Source organism: Suricata suricatta, chromosome 5, assembly GCF_006229205.1.
Source record: "Suricata suricatta isolate VVHF042 chromosome 5, meerkat_22Aug2017_6uvM2_HiC, whole genome shotgun sequence".
Taxonomy (NCBI): Eukaryota; Metazoa; Chordata; class Mammalia; order Carnivora; family Herpestidae; genus Suricata; species Suricata suricatta.
Window position 1 is genome coordinate 86,185,544 of NC_043704.1, and position 21,385 is coordinate 86,206,928.

General features: G+C 41.5%; 1 protein-coding gene across 1 annotated transcript in view; it reads right to left on the minus strand.

Annotated features, from left to right (window-relative positions):
* Positions 1 to 1,690: 1,690 nt before the first annotated feature.
* Positions 1,691 to 21,385, minus strand: part of USP13 (ubiquitin specific peptidase 13) — a 120,422-nt gene continuing 100,727 nt past the window's right edge. The window contains exons 19-21 of the mRNA XM_029939833.1: positions 20,612 to 20,765; positions 8,166 to 8,250; positions 1,691 to 6,491 (exon numbers count right to left, since the gene is read on the minus strand). Coding sequence (XP_029795693.1) covers positions 6,398 to 6,491; positions 8,166 to 8,250; positions 20,612 to 20,765 — 333 coding nt within the window. The 3' untranslated portion in view covers positions 1,691 to 6,397. The remainder of the gene's footprint in view (positions 6,492 to 8,165; positions 8,251 to 20,611; positions 20,766 to 21,385) is intronic.

The window sequence follows — 21,385 nt, forward strand, 5'->3', positions numbered from 1 at the left end:
GTCTCTCAAAAATAAACATTAAAAAATTTTTTTCAAGTAGTGATGTAAAATAGCACAGTAAAAATATCCTGTGCCACCAGACTGTGAAATGTTTTACATAGCTCATGTATTATTATGCCCCCTGCACAGATGTTTCAGGAAGTCAAGTCTCTATGGCTCTACTCATGCCATCATATCTGCCCCCATCTCACTGACTTTTCCTAGTAAATTTTTAATAATTGGTTGCATGAGAATGAGAATAACTTACTGTTTCCTATTAAATTTCTAAACTACAAATGGTTTGTCACTGACCACATTTGAAAAGTGGGGCCTTAGATTCAAACAGTGCATACACATCCTGGTGGACTCTCCCACTGGGCACAACGGGACAGAGCAAAGTGAATGGAAGCAGCATCTGACTTGCAAACATTGCACTAAAAACTTTATAACAGGACATTAAAAAAATCTGCCATCCCAATCATTTCCTTCACCTCACCAAAACATTATGGAACAACACTGATGCTGGTCATTTTACTGGATTTTAAAAAATATACAGGTTCTTTTTAAAAAAATTAAGTATTGAGGGGCACCTAGGTGGCTCAGTAAGTTAAACATCCAACTTTGGCTCGGGTCATGGTCTCACGGTTCGTGGATTTGAGTCCCGTGTTAGACACTGTGCTGACAGCTCAGAGCCTGGAGCCTGCTTCAGATTCTGTGTTTCCCTCTCTCCTGCCCCTCATTGGCTCATGCTTTGTCTCTCAAAAATAAATAAATATGTAAAATTTTTTTTAATTTTAAGTATTGATTGGACATGTTTTCAGTAGTCATAAGCATATCCTAGATGATAGGCAAAATAATGCCTCCTCAAGGATTTCCATATCTTAATCCCCAAACCTGTGAATGTCTTACCTTACATGGCCAAAAGGAACATTGCAGATGTGATTAATTTAAGGATCTGGAGATGGAAAGATTATTCTGGACTATCTGGGTGGGCCCACTGTAATCATAAGGGTCCTTGTAAGAGAAAACAGGAGAGCCAGTCAGAGACCATATGACAATGGACACAGACACTAAGTTATGTCCATGTTGTTAGGAGGCCACAAGCCAAAGAATGAGAATAGAACAGTTTCTAGAAACTGGAAACGTCAAGGAATGGATTCTCACATAGAGCTTCCCTGCCGACACCTAGACTTTAACCCTGTAAGACCCATATTCAGACTTCTCACCTAATAAATGTGGTCTCCTGTGCTACCAGGTTTGTAATTCTTTGTTACAGCAACAATAGGAAATTCATACACCCTACAAACACGGTGCCATCGAAATGCTAAAATCCCTGGATGCAACCAGTGTTGAGTGCGCTGGCGCCTAGGGAAGCTACCAGCAAACTGAGAGCCACAGAACCACAGCAGGGTCTCCACTGACTCCAGTATTTGAATGGACATCCACTCGATAAAAACTGAAAGACATCAGCCTCTTCCCTGCCTCAGCCCCTCCCTCCTTCACAGCAGTAACATCTTGTACCATTGCTGACGTTCCACTACTGATGGGAGCGAGGCAGCCTGGGTGCCCACCCGAAGAAACCCTAAAGAGAAATAAAATTAGTCACTGCCTTGGGTTACCTGTTCCACTGATGGATGAGGGCCTGCAAAGGGCAGAATCAGTTTTCTTGGCATTTTGCAAAAGAAAAAAAGAGCCATAAAGGAACCTCAGATTGTGAGAATAGCTTTTAATTTTAAAACAACTGAAGCAATAAATCATCCATCTCTCTTTCCATCACAGGCAATGCTCTCCCAAAACAGTTGAGATATTTTAATAGCAACTGTGACTAGTGCAAAGTAAAATAAATACAAACTCTTTCAGGAGCTAACATCAAAACCTGCTGGGCAGGTGGGCGCAGGCAGCAGGCTCAGCCTCTGCCCGGGCGGATAGGAGTGGCGAGATTTGCACCATCATCACGCCCAGCTCTGAACGGACCACACAATACCCAGGGAGGGGAGACCACAAGAGAATGTTGCCTAAGGTGAAGCAAATATGCCCAGCACCCTCATGTAGCCTGCATCCTTGGCACATGGAAGATGCTTGAAGAATAAGTGCAAAGTCAGCAGCTTCTAACGAAAGCTGAAGGAATAAGGGTTTGGGGCTCATTTGCTTTACTTTTTTTTTAATTGGAGTCTTATATATATTGGTTTTTACATGGAAAAGTCTTCTGCTGTCTGGAAGGCCTTTGGTGCCTCACGCAGCTGACTCCAGCGAACCTATGTGTGTTGTTTCTGTCTGTTGGGAGAATTACCTTCCACACGTGGCATCTCACTGCCAGCTCCACACCATCTACAGCCTAGAGCAGCACCCGTCCAAGTGCAAGGCCAGCCACAGGTCTAATTTTAATTTTGGTAGCCGTATTAACAAAGGAGAAAAAGGAATAAGTGAAATTTTAGTAATAGCTTATTTATCTAAAATATTGTCATGTTAGAATATAATTAATATAAAATACTGATTAAATATTTTACATTCCTTTTTCTTGGTACCAAGCCTTCAAAATCGGCTGTGTGTTTCACACGAACAGCACAATCTCGATTTGGACAAGCCGAATTTCAAGAGGTCATTAGCCACACGTGGCTACTAACCACTGCACCCAGTAGCACAGATCCAGAGCATTTTAAAACAAACTCTTTCAAGACAATTTATGAGTAGGGAATCTTCATGGCACTGGGTAGCTGATCTTAGACGCCAACTTAAGAGTACAGAATCTTGCTCTGTAACCTCCGATTTCTGACCAAGGCAAAGGGTGGAATCATATTCCATGAAATCCCATCCCCTGCTTGGCACAGGCCACTTCCCCGCAGGTTACAGAGATGCTGTAATTTAGCAACAGTGATGCCCCAAAGAGGAAAAGGCATTCTTTCTATGACGGACGACTTTCTCAGCACTTACTTGGGGATCTTAGCTATCGCTGAATTAGAGTAAGAAAATCGTCTTCCAGCTTTCTTAGCTGAAAGTGGTGCCAAGCTTTTTCATCACGGGAGGTGTTTTATATCAAATTTTCATTTTTGAGGGCGATGGGAACAAGGTAACTTGTGGACTAAGAAGTGGAGAGTTTCAAGAATGGGAGAAAAAGAGGCTAATTACCAAAGAAAGTGGGAGAGAAGTTGGGGTGGGGACACTAAAATGATGCAGATTATAAACGGGGGTGTGCAAGCTGTTACAAACCAACACGTTGCATTTAACCTCTATGTGATCCCTGTCCCACATGTCTAACCCCCGTATAACTATAGGGAAATAAAAACAGAATCAAATGTTAGGGCAGGAGGGGACTTCTGAGCTGATCTGGCCTAATGCACTCATTGTAAAGAAAAAGGCCCAAAGAGGTAAGAAAAAAAAAAAAAAACCGGCGTCGGGCCACGAGCCCATGTGCGCACACTGGACACTGCACGTGAGGCTCCGGCCAGCTCCGGTCACGGGAAAGAATGATGTTGGGAGTCACAGGCTCAAGCTGCGTGTGCTGGGCTTCCTGTAGCCCAGAGTGTGCGTGGGGGAAAGGCAGGCACATTCTCTTATAGTTGGAAGAAAACAGCCGTGTCAATTAAAATACTCAAGCAATGTTGATGTAAAATGGCATTAAAACATGATTCTTCCCGTAGTCCTTTCTGCATGCTTTTTTCCCTTAAAAAAAAAAATCCCCCAGTCTGAACCAAAACCGGCTTTCCGATCAGTTATATGGGCATTCAGATCAATTGACAAAATAAAAACGTTGATACATTTTCCAAAGACACATTCATTGGGATTTTACACAAATGGATATCAAAAGATATTTACAGGGAAAAAAGTTTACTCTTTCACACGTACACCCACACACAGTGAGAATTTCACAATTACACCACCACGCCTCACACAGAGGACTCCTGACGGGCTGCTAATCAGTTGACAAAATCCACACAATGTTCCAGTTTTCAGTCACAAATATTCTCATCAACATACATGGTAAAACTAAGCAGTACGTTCCAGACTTTTATTCCAGGGAAACCTGCCTCGTATACATTAAAGTATACATATAGATACACTTTTGAGCAAGAAAGAAAACCATTATTTGCTCCAGTTTTCCCCCAACTCTCAATCTGAGTTAATAGCACATATACAAAACTTTGCCTTGTAGAAATAGCCCTTTGTTTTGTGAGGCAGGAGAAAAAGGCAGCCATAGTAATACTCTCTACAATATGTTTAGGCATCAAAAGGGCTAAGTTTATTTTTCTACTTGATGAAATTATATAATGGATAGCCTATAATCTTGTACTGATTTTACACCATTTTGCAAAGTTTTATTACAAAATTTTTTTGTTCAAAATACACATGCTATCTTTGTCCATATTTCAATCCAACCTCCCAGTTTTCCCCCACCCCTGAAAAAGGCTTTCACTTTGTAAGAGCAATGAAAACGCGTTACTTTTCATGTCTGTTTAAAGTCAGTATTCTAGGACACTCAGCCCTAAGGAGACCGGATTTTGTAAGGCTGCTTTGTGTGGGAATTTCCACAGGAGTCAGGGACTTGAGTGACAGAGTAGGGCTGCCTTAGGATCTCCAAACAACACTAAAAGATGGCACTGGTGGGCACGACCAAGTAGAGTTACTGCACCATGAGCTCCCTCCTCATGCCAACTGCATTTGTTCCCAAATTGAAAAAAACACTGGACGAGAGAAGGAGGGAGCACATTCTACCAGGAACCACATGGCACACCACCTGCTATTCTTTCGAGGGTCACTGTATCAAACCTCACCATATCCTCAAAGCATAGCTGGAAAGAGAGAGCAGGTGTCACTGTGCAGGTATGGAAACTGAGGCCCAGGGAGGATGAGGGTCTTACCCAGCTAGAGGCAGCACCCAAGTCTCCAGGCTCCCAGCCTCAGGCCCAGTGTTCCCCCTACACACAGCACAGCTGATCTCTCGTGAGAGGAGCCCGGATCATTACCCGAATCTTGACTGTTCACAACTCACCGTTTCACAATCCACTTGTCCATGTGGTATTTTACCCAACTGGTTCTACTTTATTTTCCTAGTTTCTAGAAAGATCCTTTCTAGCAATCAAATGGATGTTAGGCAGACTATAGTAGCTCCTTTGTCATTTGACTGGATAATCTGAAACAGAAACCCCAGAGACGCTAGAATTTGGTACAGAGCTGCAGGAAGATGATAAACTACTCTCACTGCACTTTTTCATCACATTTGAAACTCTTATCTAATCCCAGGTTACAACAAAAATACTGAAATATCAAAATGGAAATGATGGTCTTTCATAATGTCATATAAAGCTTCCTGGCAACAGAGGCCCTCCAGGTGCCCAAGATCACACTGCTGGTCACAGCAAATAGCAGCAAAGGCAAGTCAGGAGGTGATGAGCCCAGAAAGGGCCGAGAGGAGACTCTAGCCCCAGAAAAATGTAGAAACGGAGGCAGGCGAAGAACTCAGGGACAAGAAAAGTACAGAAATTTGGGGGTACTTAGCTGTTACGTGTAATGGTAAGATTAGCTATTTTAACCAAAAATACATACTATGCCTTAGGAGAAAGGGCTGCCGAGAACCAGAATTCATCTACTCTTACTTGGCAAAGAACAATGTTGTGCTGCTGTGGGCATCCGGCGTTCTCCCGCGAAATGTCACAAACCCCAATGGATTCCTGACAGCACTTTTTTAAAGGGACAACTCAGCCCTTTTTATGCCTGAAAATTTAAGTGGGGAACCAATGTTTAAAACTGTTCCTGAGTTATAGGTTCTTTAAAATAGTTAGTTGCTTTTCCCAGCCATGCTTAAGACCAACTGCTTTAACCTTTAAAAACTAGCCCGTCACAGATTTCCTGATTGACGATAAGGGTCTCATCCTCACACATTCACACAATCACATTATGAATTTTGATGCAATTAAATTAAAAATATCTTTCATTGCAGATGCTCTAATCTTCTATACATGGACAGGTCAGAAAGCATGTGTAATGAAAAAAACTATGTCACAAATAAAGCCCATCCCATTACTGATTTTCGATATGAAACAAAAAATGGGCTTTGTGTTCATTTGGGGGTGAGGCCACACCACGGGCCCCCAAAGCATAACAGAGGGCTGGTAGCACATTCCCACTTTTGGTGTGACCCTGGCAGATCCCCCACCAGCAATATAAATACTTTTTTTAAATCATCCTCTCCTTGAACATTTATAAAAAGAAAAACTATCTACAGTAGTGTATCATCACTAATAGAAATTCCTTCCCAGTTCTATTTCAGAAGGTGTCAAATGATGTTCTTTAAATAAACTATAAATACCCCATGTATTCCTTCATGTCTGGCTGTCCCAACCTCTGCTTTTTTTTTTTTTTTTCTTTTTTGGCAAATTAAAAAGGCGTGTGGCTTCCTCTGGCCGACTGGCGCATCTGAGGCTCAGCGTGGCACCCTGTGATAAAAGTACATGTAGCCCAGGTCCTTAGGGGGCCTTTCTGAAGCACACACTCTGTGGTCATTGTAGATCACCCATCTGAAAAAGACAAAAGGCAGGAGGATTCGATGGATTTCAGACAGTCCCAGGAAGCTTAGCAGCAAAAAAGTTACTGTTCCATCCTTATAACAGTCAAGACGCTTTAAGATAACCAAACCCAAGCCTGTTGTATAAAAAGGAACAGAATGCTGGTAGGAATTTACTACTGCTTTTTTTTGTTCTGGAGCTCAAACAGTAGTCATTAAAGGGGTTTCCAAACATTTTAAACCCTTTGATCTCATAATTCCTTCTGTAGAAATCCACAGATGGCCTCAGACATTAAGTTAAAGAATTATGTATGACAGCACTCATTTTAGCCTGAGACATAAAACTAGGTAAAAATAAGAAGGAAAGGGCCACACAGTGAACCACTATACAACTATTAAAACGTCTTCAAGGAATATTTGGTAAAGTGGGAAAATTATTACAATACAGTATGAAGTGGAGAAAAAGGTTAGAAATTGTATGTGCTGTGTGCACATGTTAAGCTTTTAAGAAAGTTGTAGGTACACATGTACATTTATATATATAGCTTGTATATACAGACGTAAACCCTCTCCCAATGAAAATGATAAAACAAAGAGAAGCATATACAAATATAAACAATGATTATTTTTAGGATTCCAAATGACATACCCTTTGCATGTTTTTGCATTTTACAAATTCCTTACCATAAATTGTATCGCTTTTTAAATTATAATTAAGCTCACTTTCTTAAAAAGAATATTTTGCTTGGTAGTAAAAAAATTCACTAGAAATCAAGTGCCTGTGCTCAACTGTTTCATTAATCACGTTAAGATGACAACAGAAAAAGACTACCAAAAAGGGGCACAACCAATTCCGGGGCGGGGGAGGGGCGAGGAGGAGACAGTTCTCCCCCACAGTTGCATGGTGTCATGTGAGAGACCAACGTCCCACCAGGACAGGGCGAGGCTCCATTTCTCCAGCATCCCAGGGTCTGAGCATTGCCCAAGCGGAAGGCTGACCCACAGGTTCAGAGGGGGCTCAAGGAAGACAAATAGTGGAGTGTGCAGGGGTCCAGCCCACGGAGAAGGATCTGAAGACAGCAGTAGCCTCACAGGCCATAAATGTCTCATTCCCGGCTCACTACACTGTAGCAATTCTACTTAACAAGCCAAGAAGCCCACTATAAAGCCGCAATAAGGCAAAACGGTGGGTGTTTAGGAACACCAGATGAAACACAGGATACCCAGTCAAATTTAAATGGCAGGTAAGCAACAAACAACTTTTTCGTATAAATACATCCCACATAATACTTAAGACACGTTAGTACTAAAAAGTTATTCGTTGTTTATCTGGAATTCAAATTTCCAGGCACCCAGTTTTCTTGTTTTGTTGGCTAAACCTGGCAATCCTACGGAGGTCCCAAATATCTACACATTCGGCTGCAGGATGCATCTTTATTTTTGGGAAGTCACTTTGGTATGATGGTTGAGAATGACTTTGAATCCAGCTACTTACAGGCTACATTCAAGCGATTCAGCTTCTCTGTGGCTCAGTGTCTTGATGTATCAAATACCATTAAGAGTATATCCCTACGAAACCACTGTGAGGACCAAATGAGGTAATATATAAAACACCTAGTAGAGTGCCTGGCATATAGTAGGTGTTTAATAAAACATGGATATCATTTACGTTCTGAAAAAGACTTACCTTCCTTCCTTTTTAATATGACAAACATAATGGCCACTCATTGTAGATGTTCCCATGTGACTGATGAATGCAAATAATTCATACACTACGAAAGAGGAAACAACTCTGTTACGAGGCAGCATTACCAGAAACCATAAGTGCTTCTGATTAGAATTTAAAGCCAACAACAGTGGGGGCGCCTGGGTGGCTCAGTCATTTAAGCGTCTGACTTCGGCTCAGTTCATGATCTCATGGTTTGTGAGTCCAAGCCCTGCGTCAGGCTCTATGCTGACAGCTCAGAGCCTGGAGCTTGCTTCAGATTGTGTCTCTCTCCCTCTCTGCCCCTCCCCCACTCTTGCTGTGTGTGTGTGTGTGTGTGTGTGTGTGTGTGTGTGTGTGTCTTTCTCTCTCATAAATAAACTGTAAAAAACTTAAGCCAACAACAATGCACCCCAGCAACTGTTTAGATTGAAAGACAAAGACTGTTTACCTTGCTATGCTGAGAACACACACACCCACACACCCACCCCAAGCGACCACTGAATTCAACCAGCAAACTTGTCACAATGCAGGACATAAACTATTATAGTGCAGCTGACGTTAGATTCCTATCTGTAAGGGGGTTAGAGATCCCACAGCCGAGTCCAGTGGCAAGCTCATGGATCTAACAAGACAGTCCTGGCTCTGTCACTGCTAAGCGGCATAAGAGCAGAGAAGTGGTTTCCTCTCTCTGAGCCCATTTCTTCACAGCGATGAAAATCCACCCACTTCACAAAGTTGTATAAGGCATAAATGAGCAATCCAGACTAAAATACTATACAAATGTCAGGATTATGAGGAAGACAGCAGATAGCCCTTGTCATTTATAGAAAAAAATGATGCTTCACAGTAGGCGTCTTGTGCTTTCTGACTTGTTCACAATGATACAGTGCCAAAAATCAGATTTTATGCTTTCTGAACAAGAAAATATAAAGCCTTAGAGTGTAAGACCGATGTTTATTCTCTAAGAAGTACTTCCTGCGACCTAGCAGAGTATTCTGTACATACTCACTCTGAATGAATTTGAGCTCATGCTCCCCTGGGCAGACCTGGATCTAAACACAGAGTGGGCTCCATGGACTAGTACCTGTACACGCTGCAAACTATTACAGGCCACGACAGAGTGTTTACACACTTTCACAATAAGTTCAGAACAATATTTATGTCTGTTGAATCTAATAAGGAAAAAAATAGGCTTACATATTCATTTTTCTAGTGGTCAATTTTTATTGCATTTTCCTAAGTATTGTTTCTGGACACACTCTTTCCCTCAACCCTCCCTCTCATTCTTTCTTCCCTTGCTGTTCACTCAGGCTCATCCACTTACTCTCCTGCATGCAAGTCCCAACCGTACTCCCCCTTCACATTGCAGCGCACTGCTAATCACCTCCTCCTTCCTCAAATATCTGCCCCAAGGACACAACGGTCTCTTGGTTGTTCGGCTGCCTCATGGGCTCCTCCTCACCTCCCTGATCTTTAAACACTGGTGCCCTGGAGCTCAGACTGTAGACCTTTCTTTTCTCCACCCTGACCGGCTCTCTCTCTTTGGGTGATCTCATCCCGTCGCATGGCGTTAAATGGAATTATTTAATTCCTTAATTTCTGGAATGTTCATTGCTAATGCACAGAAATACAATTGAATTTTGTATGCTGATCTTGTTTCTTACAATCCTGTTAAATTCATTTATTAGTCCTAAAAGATTTTAGTAAATTCCTTTGGATTTTCTATATACAAAATTATATCATTTGCAAATAGACAGAAGTTATACTTCTTCCTTGCTAATCTGGATGCCTTTTATTTCTTTTTCTTGCCTAATTGCCTTGGCTAGAATATTCTAGTACAATAATAAATAGAAATGGCAAGCGTGGACATCCCTGTCTTGTTCCTGATCTTAGTGGAAAAACATTTAGTCTTTCACCGTTACGCACAATATAAGCTATGGGGTTTTTGGAGATGCTCTTTGTCAGGTTGAGAAAGCTCCCTTTCATTTCCAGTTTGTCGAGCATTCTCTCCATGGCCTTATCCATCTCAGTTAATGGTGATTCCATTCCTTCATTCAGGACAAAGTTTTGATTTCTCTCTCACACCCATCTTTTTTTTTTTTTTAGTATAGTTGACACACAATGCTACATCAGTTTCAGGTTTTCTCATGCTCTTTACACACATCCAATCTATCAGCAAATCCTGTCAACATTTCCTTCAAAATATATCCAGAACCCAACCACTTCTTACCACCTCCACTAGTAACACCTGATCCTAGTTACCGTCATCACTTGTCTGAATTTTTACAACAGCCCCCTATCTGGGCTCCCTGCTTCCCTCCTTGCCCTCTACTGACTATTCTCAGTATGGCTGTCACAGTGGTCTTTAAAAGTCAAACTGTGATTACTACTCCTCAGAACCATCCGAGAGGCATCCTGTATCTCAGAATAAAGTCTTTCTCTCACAATGACTTGTGAGGTCCATCTCCTCCCCCCTCACCCCCTCACTCCATCCCAGCTCCTCCCCCCGCCTCCTCACATCACCTCAGCTACTCCACCACCCCTCACTCCACCCCAGCTACTCTGGCCTCCTGGCTGCTCCTCAAACACATCCAGCGTGCTCTGGCCTTCAAGCCTCTACCCTTATTGTTCCCTCTCTGAAACTAACTATTCTTTCAGATGTCACAAGACTTACCCCTTACTTCACTGAGGTCATGGATGAACTATCACCTTGGAGATGACTTCCTGAACCTCCTTATAAAAGGGCAGTTCTCCCTTCCACCCCGCCTTCACGCCTAAGCTCATCCCCAACCTGCCTTTACATTGTCCAGATAGCATGAAGTAACCCCTGTCGTGTTACATACTCACTCGTGCATTTATTTACTGTCTATCTCCTTTTATTTCAGGCTAGAATATAGCTCCATAAGGATAAGAAGTCAGTTTGTTATGTTTACTGAAATATTCCTGACACAGAAAATGGTGGCTTAGCATGCAATAGATGCTTCATAGATATTTGCTGAATATATAAATAAATGTATGAATTAGAGGACTACTCTGTTCACCCCATTTCTTTACTTGTTTTTATATCATTTTATATTGTATATATTTTATAAACCACCTATCAAAATATACATTTGTAAAATAATTATTAAAAAAGGGGGTGCCTGGGTGGCTCAGTCAAGCATCTAACTCTTGATTTTGGCTCAGGTCATGATCTTATGGTTTGTACGTTCAAGGCCCACTTCGGGCTCCAAACTGACAGTGAGGAGCCTGCTTGAGATTCATTCTCTCCCTCTCTCTCTGCCCTTCCCTTTCTCTCCCTCTCTCTCTCTCTAAATAAATAAACTTTAAAAAAAATAATTATTAACAAAGGTATCACTCAGAGGGATTGCCTTTCCCATAATTAACTAAATTTTGCTGTTAGCTGTCATATCAACTGATGAAAAAAAAATCCAAATTTAAAAGCAGAAACAAAGCAAAAACAATTACGAATGACAATCATTTTGCCTGGTACTTAGTTTTTGAAATAGTGACCCAAGCACCCTATCTTCTTGGTCTTCCCTCCCCTTTGCCCCCAACACTAAGAATCTGCCCTACCCAGTAACCATGGGAGGGTGTGGGCAGAGACTGGTTCACGTTTCTTGACCTTGGTTGGTTTTTAGAACTCGTTGGAATGGACTGCCTGGGTGGCTCAGTTGGTTAAGTGTCTGACTTTAGCTCAGGTCACGATCTCACAGTTAATGGGTTCAAGCCCTGCATCAGGCTTGTCTTCCAGCTGTCATGCTGACAGCTCAGAGCCTGGAGCCTACTTCAGTGTCTGTGTCTCCCCTTTCTCTGCCCCTTCCCCCCCCACTCTGTCTCTCTCTTTCTCTTTCTCAAAAATTAATAAACATTAAAAAATTTTTATAAAAACTCTTTGGAATAATTCTATATCAAACTCAGTTCTTCAGCTAGAGATATAGCACTAGTCTCCCATAATGAAGCTGCTCTCTAAGTGTCTTCATGAAATAAAGAGAGGACATGAGACCCTAACCAAGGCTTCCCCGCCCCCATCGCACTGATCCCCAAAACAATGACTTAAATAACTGGACAGAGTATCTCATGAACACTGCCCACATTAAGCACGGGTCATACAATGAAACGCTGCTTAGACACCAGCCCAGCCAACTGGTCAACAAAGCACGAGAGAGAGAAAGGGATGGATCCACACATTCCATATACCCAAACCAGCCCCCGAAGGCACTTCCCTCTCTTTGGTGAAAAACAATTCAATGTATACTCAGAATCGTAAAAATGAATTCAAGGAAAAAAAAGATTAGCATAAATTTTAGTCCTATAATTAAAATTAAACATGTTTATCAATACAAGCAACCACTCCATGCATTATTCAAGACCTCCTGCTGGAACCATCAGCAAAAGAGAGCATCTCTCCCAACACATTTGCAGAAAGTCAACAGGTAAGAAATTTCTCCAAAAGAGAAAGTGAAGGCAAATAAATCCAACAGGGCAGCTACTGCTGATTCTTCTCCAAGTTCCCAGAGGCCTATTTCTATAAAAACAGCACCAGTGCACACACTCCCAAAAAATGTGCAGACCTCCCTTCACAGAGACAGAAAAGGCAGTGTGAGGCAAGGCAAATCATGTTTTGAATGCTGACTTGCAACAGAGAAACCCTGACAGTACACGGAGGAGCCAGACAAAATTGCCCAATCCACTATGTCCCTCTAGAAAGTCAGAATTAAACAGTGTCTGAAACTAGCATCTTTCCCCCTTACTTCTCTCTCCCAACAAAAGTTGTCCTTTTCTGAACATTAGAAAAATGTGTCCAACCTTCCTAATATGAAGAATTTTTTAATATCAAAATTTTACCACCACCACCCCCCACAACAAAACAGCGATTGTGCCTTGATTTTATTCTTTAAGGACAGTCAGAAAACAAGCGTGGCACCTGGCAAACAGAGGAGACAGGCAGCCTGCCCTTTCATGTCATGAGGGGGAATGGCCACCCAAGTGTTGTCTAGGGTAGGGACTGACATACTGCAACGACTCATAGGCCAAAGCCAGCCCACAGCCTACTTTTGTACCGCAGTCGAGAAAGGAAGGAGGAGAGGGACAAAAATACCAGATGACATGACTATGGCCCACAAAGTCTGAAACACTTACTATCTGGCCCTCTAGAGGGAAAGGCTTGCTGGCCTCAGTCTAGGGGAATGAAAGTTCATCTCACTGCTTACTACTGATTAATGGTCCCAGACTTAGTAAAGTTACTCATTAACTTGCAGATTTTTGTTTGGTAAAGATACTAAAAATTTCTGTCCAGTGGAATGTATAACCTCAAGGATCTATGACCCTGAAACACTAATTTTATATTTAACTCGGCAATCAAATTATCAATTTTAATTGTATCAATTTCAATACCCTAGCTTCTCAGATGCTATGATCCAGTAATAAAAACTAGCTGGTCCCTTCATTAGTGAATGAGTCAAAGAAAATCTGTGGTATGTACTCAGTTTAAATGTGCCGAGAATCATGATTTTACTTTTTTAAAAGTTATAGTCCAACAACACATAATAACCTAAAGCAATTCTAGATTCAGGAGTGCAGTTCAATGAATTTATATTTGTGAAGCCATTAGAACATCTATATTCTGTATATTTGAAAGCAGTGGCATCTCATAAGGGTGTGACACATTCAGTCAGTCTACAGAGAGTGCACGGAATACACAAACACCAACAGACCCCTTGAAATGACCACCGAGACCACAACCTTCTGGTAAGAAATGCAAACTGAGTCTTCCAACTGAATCTTCCTAACTGAAAGAACTGGGTCCATTACCCACCTCTGACTCCTCCTATACAACAGGGCAGAAATACCATTCCCACCTTACTAACATTTGACTCAAAAATACCTTATATCTGCAAACAATCTCTACCCAGAACAGCTTGATTTCCCTCATCCCGGCTCTGAGAAAAGAACACAGTGGGAGGTGGGGGGTGGGGTGGGAAGGAAGAGAACTGGGTAGATCTGGATTTGGAGTTTTAGAAAACTTTAGAATTCCCTAAAACAGCAAAAAGAGCATTTGGGTAAATCAAGAACAGCTTAAGGCAGCTGACAACAAAGACAGAGATTTAAAGGACCTACAAATTGGCTCCCCAACCTCAGCCAGCTCAAAATTACCAAAATCCCTTGACTTCTCTTTCTTACACTGCTTAAAACTACAAAGATCAAACAATTCCCTCCAAAGCTTAATAGTTTTCAGTCATTCATACTTTAGTATAAATTAGTTTATTTCAGAATGGCTTCCTCTTAACTTCCAATAATGCCATTTAAAAAAAGGGCCTACAGGAATTACAAACAGATGCTGAAGTGGGTGCGCACAGGAGCCCAGCTGCGTTGTGTGTTGCTTTCAAGTAGACCACTGGGGCTTAGCTCCGCTGCGTGGCTGCGCATCCTGCTCCGTGGATCCTATTCCTGCTGTGTCCCTCAGGGGGCCTGGCACTCTGGGAGACGCACCATCATATAAATGAAGTGTCTCTCTGCTCCCCTTGCTGGAAAATCTCAGCTGCGGTAGAAGCTCGTGCCATTACAGCGATGCGGCTGAAGGAGCCAGAGCAGATTTTGAGTAATCACAGCCTAATCACATTTTAATTACATTGGCAATCAGTGAGTTCTTAAAAACAAAAAAGAAAGAAAAATTAAACGCTCATTAAGCGCAACACAAAAACAGAAATCATTTTGCAAATGGCAGAAGCCCAGATAGGTCAGACTGAAAGGCCTGATTTTTCCACTCTTTATAGTATTTAAAAACTCAACAGAAGGTTAGGTGATAGCCCTAAAATGTGCAGAATATGATGACAAATAGAGCCTTCTGGAAAGCAGACTCCCGTTTCCCTTCCAACCTCGAAAATCTGCAGTGAGATGAAGGAGGAGATACACAGGCTTCAGAATCAGACAGACCTGAGTTCCAAGCTGGTTCTCCCACCCCCAAATCACCCGACTTGTTAGGTCTCCATCTCCTCACCTGAACACCTCCCTGTGAGGAGTGAAGGAAAACTGTCAAAGAAGTGCCCTCGTGGGCACTCAATAAAAGACACACTATTTCACCCAGTGTTACTAGCACTAACCCTACTCTTTGGTAAAAAAAAATTTTTTACTGTTTATTTATTTTTGAGAGAGAGAGAAAGAGAGTTCTAGTGAGGGAGAAGCAAAGAGAGAGGAAGATACAGAATGTGAAGCAGGCTGCAGGCTGAGCTGTCAGCACAGAGCCCAACCCAGGGCTTGAACTCACAAACTACAAGATCATAACCTGAGGCGAAGTTGGACACTTAACAACTGAGCCATCCAGGTGCCCGAGCACTAACCCTTCTGAGCAAAGTAGAGAACATTTAAATAAAAACAGTTTCATGCAATGACATTATTTCCTCATTAAAAAAAAATGCAATAGTGATTTTTGGTTAACATAGTCCGTAAAGGAAGAATTTGATAGAAGTGCATTTTAAAAAATTTTTTAATGTTTATTTATATTTGAGAGAGAGAGAGACAGTGCACAAGCAGGGGAGGGACAGAGAGAGACAGAGACAGAATCTGAAGCAGGCTCCCAGGCTCTGAGCTGTCAGCATAGAGCCTGACATGGGGCTCGAACTCATGAACCACTAGACCATGCTCTGAGCCGAGGTTGGACACTTAATGAATTGAACCAACCAGGTGCCCCAATACAAGTGCTTCTTTAATCCCTGTCCTTATTTGGTCACTTTTTTCCCAATTCAAACACCTACCTTGTCATTATTTTCACATTGACATGGTATAGTGATGTCCCACAGCCACTGTCCTCCTTCTTTTTTTTTTTTTTAATGTTTTTTATTTATTTTTGAGAGACAGAGAGAGACAGTACGAGCAGGGGAGGGTCAGAGAGAGAGGGAGACACTGTCCTCCTTCTTAAGCCCGCTTAAGATTCTCTGATTCTCTCTCTCTCTCTCCCCCCCTCAACCACCCTCCTGCTCACACTAGCACATTCTCTCTACATCTCTCTCAAACAAAATTATTTTTTTAAAAAAGGGGTTTCAGTCCCAGAATCAAGGTCATGGTCTTGATTCAAGTCTCAGAATCAAGTCAGGTCTCCCTGGGGCCACCCAGGTTTTATGATACAATACTTTCCTTTTTGCTTAGATAACTTTGACTCAGCTCTCCTTCCACTTAGAGCAGAACCCTGAAAACAAAGTGCATTGGTTTTACTTGGTTTTCCTGTCTGTTGAGGCTGTCCATGTTGCTCCTAAATAACAATTACCTAAACCGTTAGATTGTCTTCATTACCCCCAAGTCAAATGTCTCCACCAATTCACCAACCCAAAAAGAGGTGCAAAGCAATGTTTTGGGAACATAAACAACCTAACCACATAGAATACGCATCTCCTGAGATGAACCTATGAATTTAAGGTAATTCTAACCAAATCCCTACAGAATGGCCAATTACAAGATCAAGAACTTTCCGAAATGCAGCAGTAACGATTTAGAAAACATAATGAGAAAAAAATTATATGAAAAGATACATAAAAAATATATTCCTAAGTAACACAGAAAATGTAATTCTGAGAAGAAACTGAACCAAAAATACGCAGGAAGTATATGAAGGAAAACCACACAGCTTTGCAGAGGCAGGTGAAGGGAGAGATGGATTAAAAAAAAAAAAAAAAAAAAAAAAAGAACAGCATGTTTCTGCACAGAAAAACTCAATATTGTCAAGCTTCGAGGTATTTCCGAGCTCATATGCAGTATATGAAACTCATATAAATCAATAAAAAACAGATGAAAACCTCAATAAAAAAAGGGAAAATGGACCAAAGGAAATGAGGAAGTGATTATTAACAGAAGAAGAAAAACAACCAGCCAATAAAAATATGAAAAGTAAGGGCTGCACTTAGCCTGATAGCACTGGTGGAGGGACGGGGGAGCAGGAGAAGCAGCCGTGTAATAATGTGCATTAAAACCTCAAAAATAGGCAGTTTTGACTCCAAAATTTCACTTCTGGAAATTTACCCTAAGGAAATAATCAAATCATTTTAATAGAGAAGGAAGGAAAAGAGGGCAGAAGAGGAAAAAAAACCTTAAATGTGGAACAAATGTTTACTAGCTAGATAGCGACCAGAGAAGGTATTTGTTGTAACTTCTGTAAACAGAATTCATCCTTTAAGAAATTTATTATTTAAAAGTAATTGCTGTCATCTTCTGGATGTAAAACTAACCCTATTATTTGAAACTCTTTCTATAATCGTCTTTTATTTAAGTAATGATTAGTTGGCCTAAAATCAGGTGCATAAATTGTACTACTGAACAATGGGATATTATTAGTATACGTTCAATGACCTAGACTTACATATATGAACACCCACAGTTAGGGGGAAAGCAGGTTATAAAAAGCATGTATAGAATGAATGTTCTCTCTCTTTTTTATTTTTAATTTTATTTATTTTAAGAGACAAAGCACACAAGCTGGGGAGGGACAGAGAGAGAATGAGAATCCCAAGCAGGCTCTGCCCTGACAGCACCCCCCACCCTGCACCAGCATGGGGCCCAATCCCACAAACTGCAGGATCATGACCTGACCTGAAATCAAGAGTCATGCTCAACCGACTGAGCCACCCATATGTCCCATGAATGTTCTATTTTCATGAATATACATACTTATATTCATTTTTATGTATTTGCATAAAAGGCCTAAAGAATACACACAAAATATTAATAGTGGTTATGACTGGGAAATAAGTAACTTTTAGTTTCTTCTTTTCATATATCTGCACTTTCTCAAGTTGCTAAAATTATTAAATGCCCTTTCTAATTACAAGAAAAATAATATAAATGTTAATATTAAAAAAAGAAGTGATTGACATTTGAGTTCAGGGGTGCTAATGCAGCAAAGTATGAGAAATCATCTTTTTCCTTTCCTGTGATTTATGCAATTAACACAGAACGGTACACTCCCAACTCCTCCATCTGGCACTTCGTGGAGGCAGCAAAAACGTGATCTCCCAACATTCATTCATTCTTCAGTCAATCATTCATTTTTCTGATCACCTCCCATGGGCAGGGCATAGCGCTGGAAAGGCTACTTTAAAAGCATCTGTTTTTCTTAAAAATCAGATACAAAATGCATTGGATGAGTTAGGGTGTGTTATGCTTTCTTGGTTTTTCATAACTAAAATTTTCACCTACTACTGCCTTAAGAGTCAGTATATCCTATACCTGATTTCTCACAGTGCACGACTGTCTCCTCACCTGTCCTCACCCACAGGAGCCCTAAACCGGGGGGCAGTGAAGAAGAAGACCACAGAGTTTGGCCCGGAGTGCCTTTGACTTAAGGATGCCTGAGAGCATCATCGTGACATCCCATTCAAGGATGCAACTCAAAACCCAGCAGCGCCAGGAGGACCTGCAGATCATTCTAAGTCAGGAAGCCCAGGGAGATGCTGCGGCTGTTACACACCGTTAATGAACATCTCTAAGAGAGTGGCTGGTCTCTCCAAGCTCCATCAGAAAATAGGAAAAAGTAACAGACTCTCCCTCTTTCTGCAGCCAAATATCTTGGCAGCTTTACAATGGCCCCATCTTGTGGTTTATTCCTTCCGTGAGGAGGACACACCATCCCCAAAGAAAAGTCCATTACAGAAAATCAAGGAAGCAGTGGACCAATAGATATGTAACATGTAATAACATCCTGCTCATGAATTATTAAGTAACACCCATTACAGCTTTTAATATTTTAGGCAAGTCACCGATTTCCAAAAAGTTAATGCAAGACTCTTAAAAGAATATGGAAGTTGGGAGAACTATATCTCATCCTTTTCTTACTCAGTCAGGATTACAACAGTTTCAGTGAAGAAATTTCTATTTTATATAAAAGAAAAAGAAAGTTTCCCTCCCACCATCTGTCTATAGAGGTAGACCAATATATACATTACAGATCTGGTAAGACCACTAACGTGTGGACCATTAATGAGAGCTATGGCTTTATGATTACAGGAACAAATGCTGCTGTAAAATTAATTAAATCCATTTTTTTTTACTTGATACTTTCTACGTGCTGGGCACCATGAGCTTTATAACAGTAAAACAGCCTCTCCCCTCCACAAGCTCCCAAACAGGAGATGCAAATATTTACATAAATAATTCTCTGTTGCAAGATGAATTTGATACTTCTAATGATGAAAAGAATAAACACTATGTTATAGGGGTTTCAGGCACAAGCTCTGGAGGCAGATTGCCTGAATTGGAATTCTGATTCTATCCCCATCACTAGCTAGCTATGTGACCTTGATAAACTTAACCTTCTCTTCTACCTCAGTTTCTTCATCTATAAAATGGAGATAACAATATCTACCTCATAGGATTATTGTGCAGATTAAAATGGCATTATTAATAGAGGTGGAATTATTACTAGCATGAGCTAAGAAAGCACTAATTATGAGGATCCTAGGAAACTGATCCCATGGAATGGAATCTGTGGCCAAATTCTGAATGATGGTAAGGATTTTAGTGGGTAGTAATGATAGAGGAGGGCATCTCACAATTAAGGATTAACCTGAGCCTAGAAGTAGGGGGAAGGGGGTTGATGCCCTGAGTAGGCTGGGGGTGTGGCAGTAGCAGGCAGCTGAGCTATACGTGGCAGGGGGGTTGGGGAGGATGTACAGAAGAAATAACGCTGAGCAACGAGCCACACGGGCATCTGACTGGAGGAGGTGGGGAATACCAGGCTAGTAAAACGGAACACCATTCTGGAGGCAATGACAGCTCAAGAAGCAGAGCATCATACTGGTGCAGAGCATGAGATTTTGGGTTTGAATTCTGCCTCCATCTCTTAGGAGCTGTGTGATCTTGGGCAAGGTATCTAATCTCTCTGTGCCTCTGTTTTCTCACATATAAAGTAGGTGTGTTGAAGATTAAATGAGGGTTTATATACCAAGTTCTTAGAACCAGTGCCTGGCACCTAGTGACACAGACAACTCTTGATCTTGGAGTTGTGAGTTCAAGCCCCACACTGGGTGTAGAGATTACTAAAATAAATAAATAAATAAACTTAAAAAAGAAAGCAGAATACTGGCCTCTTCCTCTTGATGGCCCTTCAGAAAATTATGAGCAGTTGGTATGGGTAATGACAGGATCAAGGGCATAAGACTGCTTTACAATTATTCCAAAAAATACTACCAGGAAAGTAAATGCTCTCATTTGGACAAAAACAGTGATCACTAAGCTTAAGTACACACACTTCTAGGCAACACGACTCCTGAGTTTGTCCACGACGTCATCAGATCACCACGGCCGTGCAAGAATGGCAAATGCACCATTTATGAGAATATGGGCTCTGTGCTAAGTTTTGGATGATTGCGGGGGTGGGGAGGGCATGAGCCAGATGGATGGTCACAACTGATCAGACAGTCCCAAAGGCAAGAACTTACTTCCAGAGCCATCCTTGACTCTCGGTCCTTCAGGCTTGGCCTCAGAAATAATGTTGGCATTGGCGTTATTCTCCATCTCGATCACGAAGTCACTGTCCTCCTCAAACTCGGGGTGACTAAAGATCCAATCCAGGGCTCTTTCCAGGTTGTTATTCTAATAAAATAAAACATTTTTACAATGTATGCAGTCCCGGGGCCTCATTATATCCTGCCCACTTGAGCCAGGATGTCAAGCAGACAAGACAGGAGGCCTAAACTCATTAGTCCTAAGTGCCTCTGAGTGAGAAGCTCTGATCTTGCATATGAAATGACATTTAGCTGGCATTCTCTGAGTCTCCCAGCTGAGGTCTGTAATTGGATTCACCAGAAAACAGTTCTGAGGAGCAGACCAGCATTCCAAAGTCCTTACCAGTCTTAGCTCAGTGTTTCCACAGGCTGATGCTACTGATGGGGTACAAATAGCAATACCAATACATGTGTCTATGTACAGCCCTTTCTCAGGCCACACCAATTGCATGCATCACATTCCCTACCAACTGTGTTTTCTGCAGAGCCATGCCAGGTAGAGGGGATGCCAATGTGAGCACCATGTTAGGGCATCTTCTCCCTAAATGTCAGCAGAACTGTTGAAATTGCAGTAGAGACAAGATTAATGCCTTGATTAATGATGAATGTATTGGTAAGTTAGGTTAAACTGTTTTAAGCTGAACTCCATGAAGTTCAAACCAATTGACCATAAAAACATTTTCTTCTGTTTGTGGTATGAATAGCAGG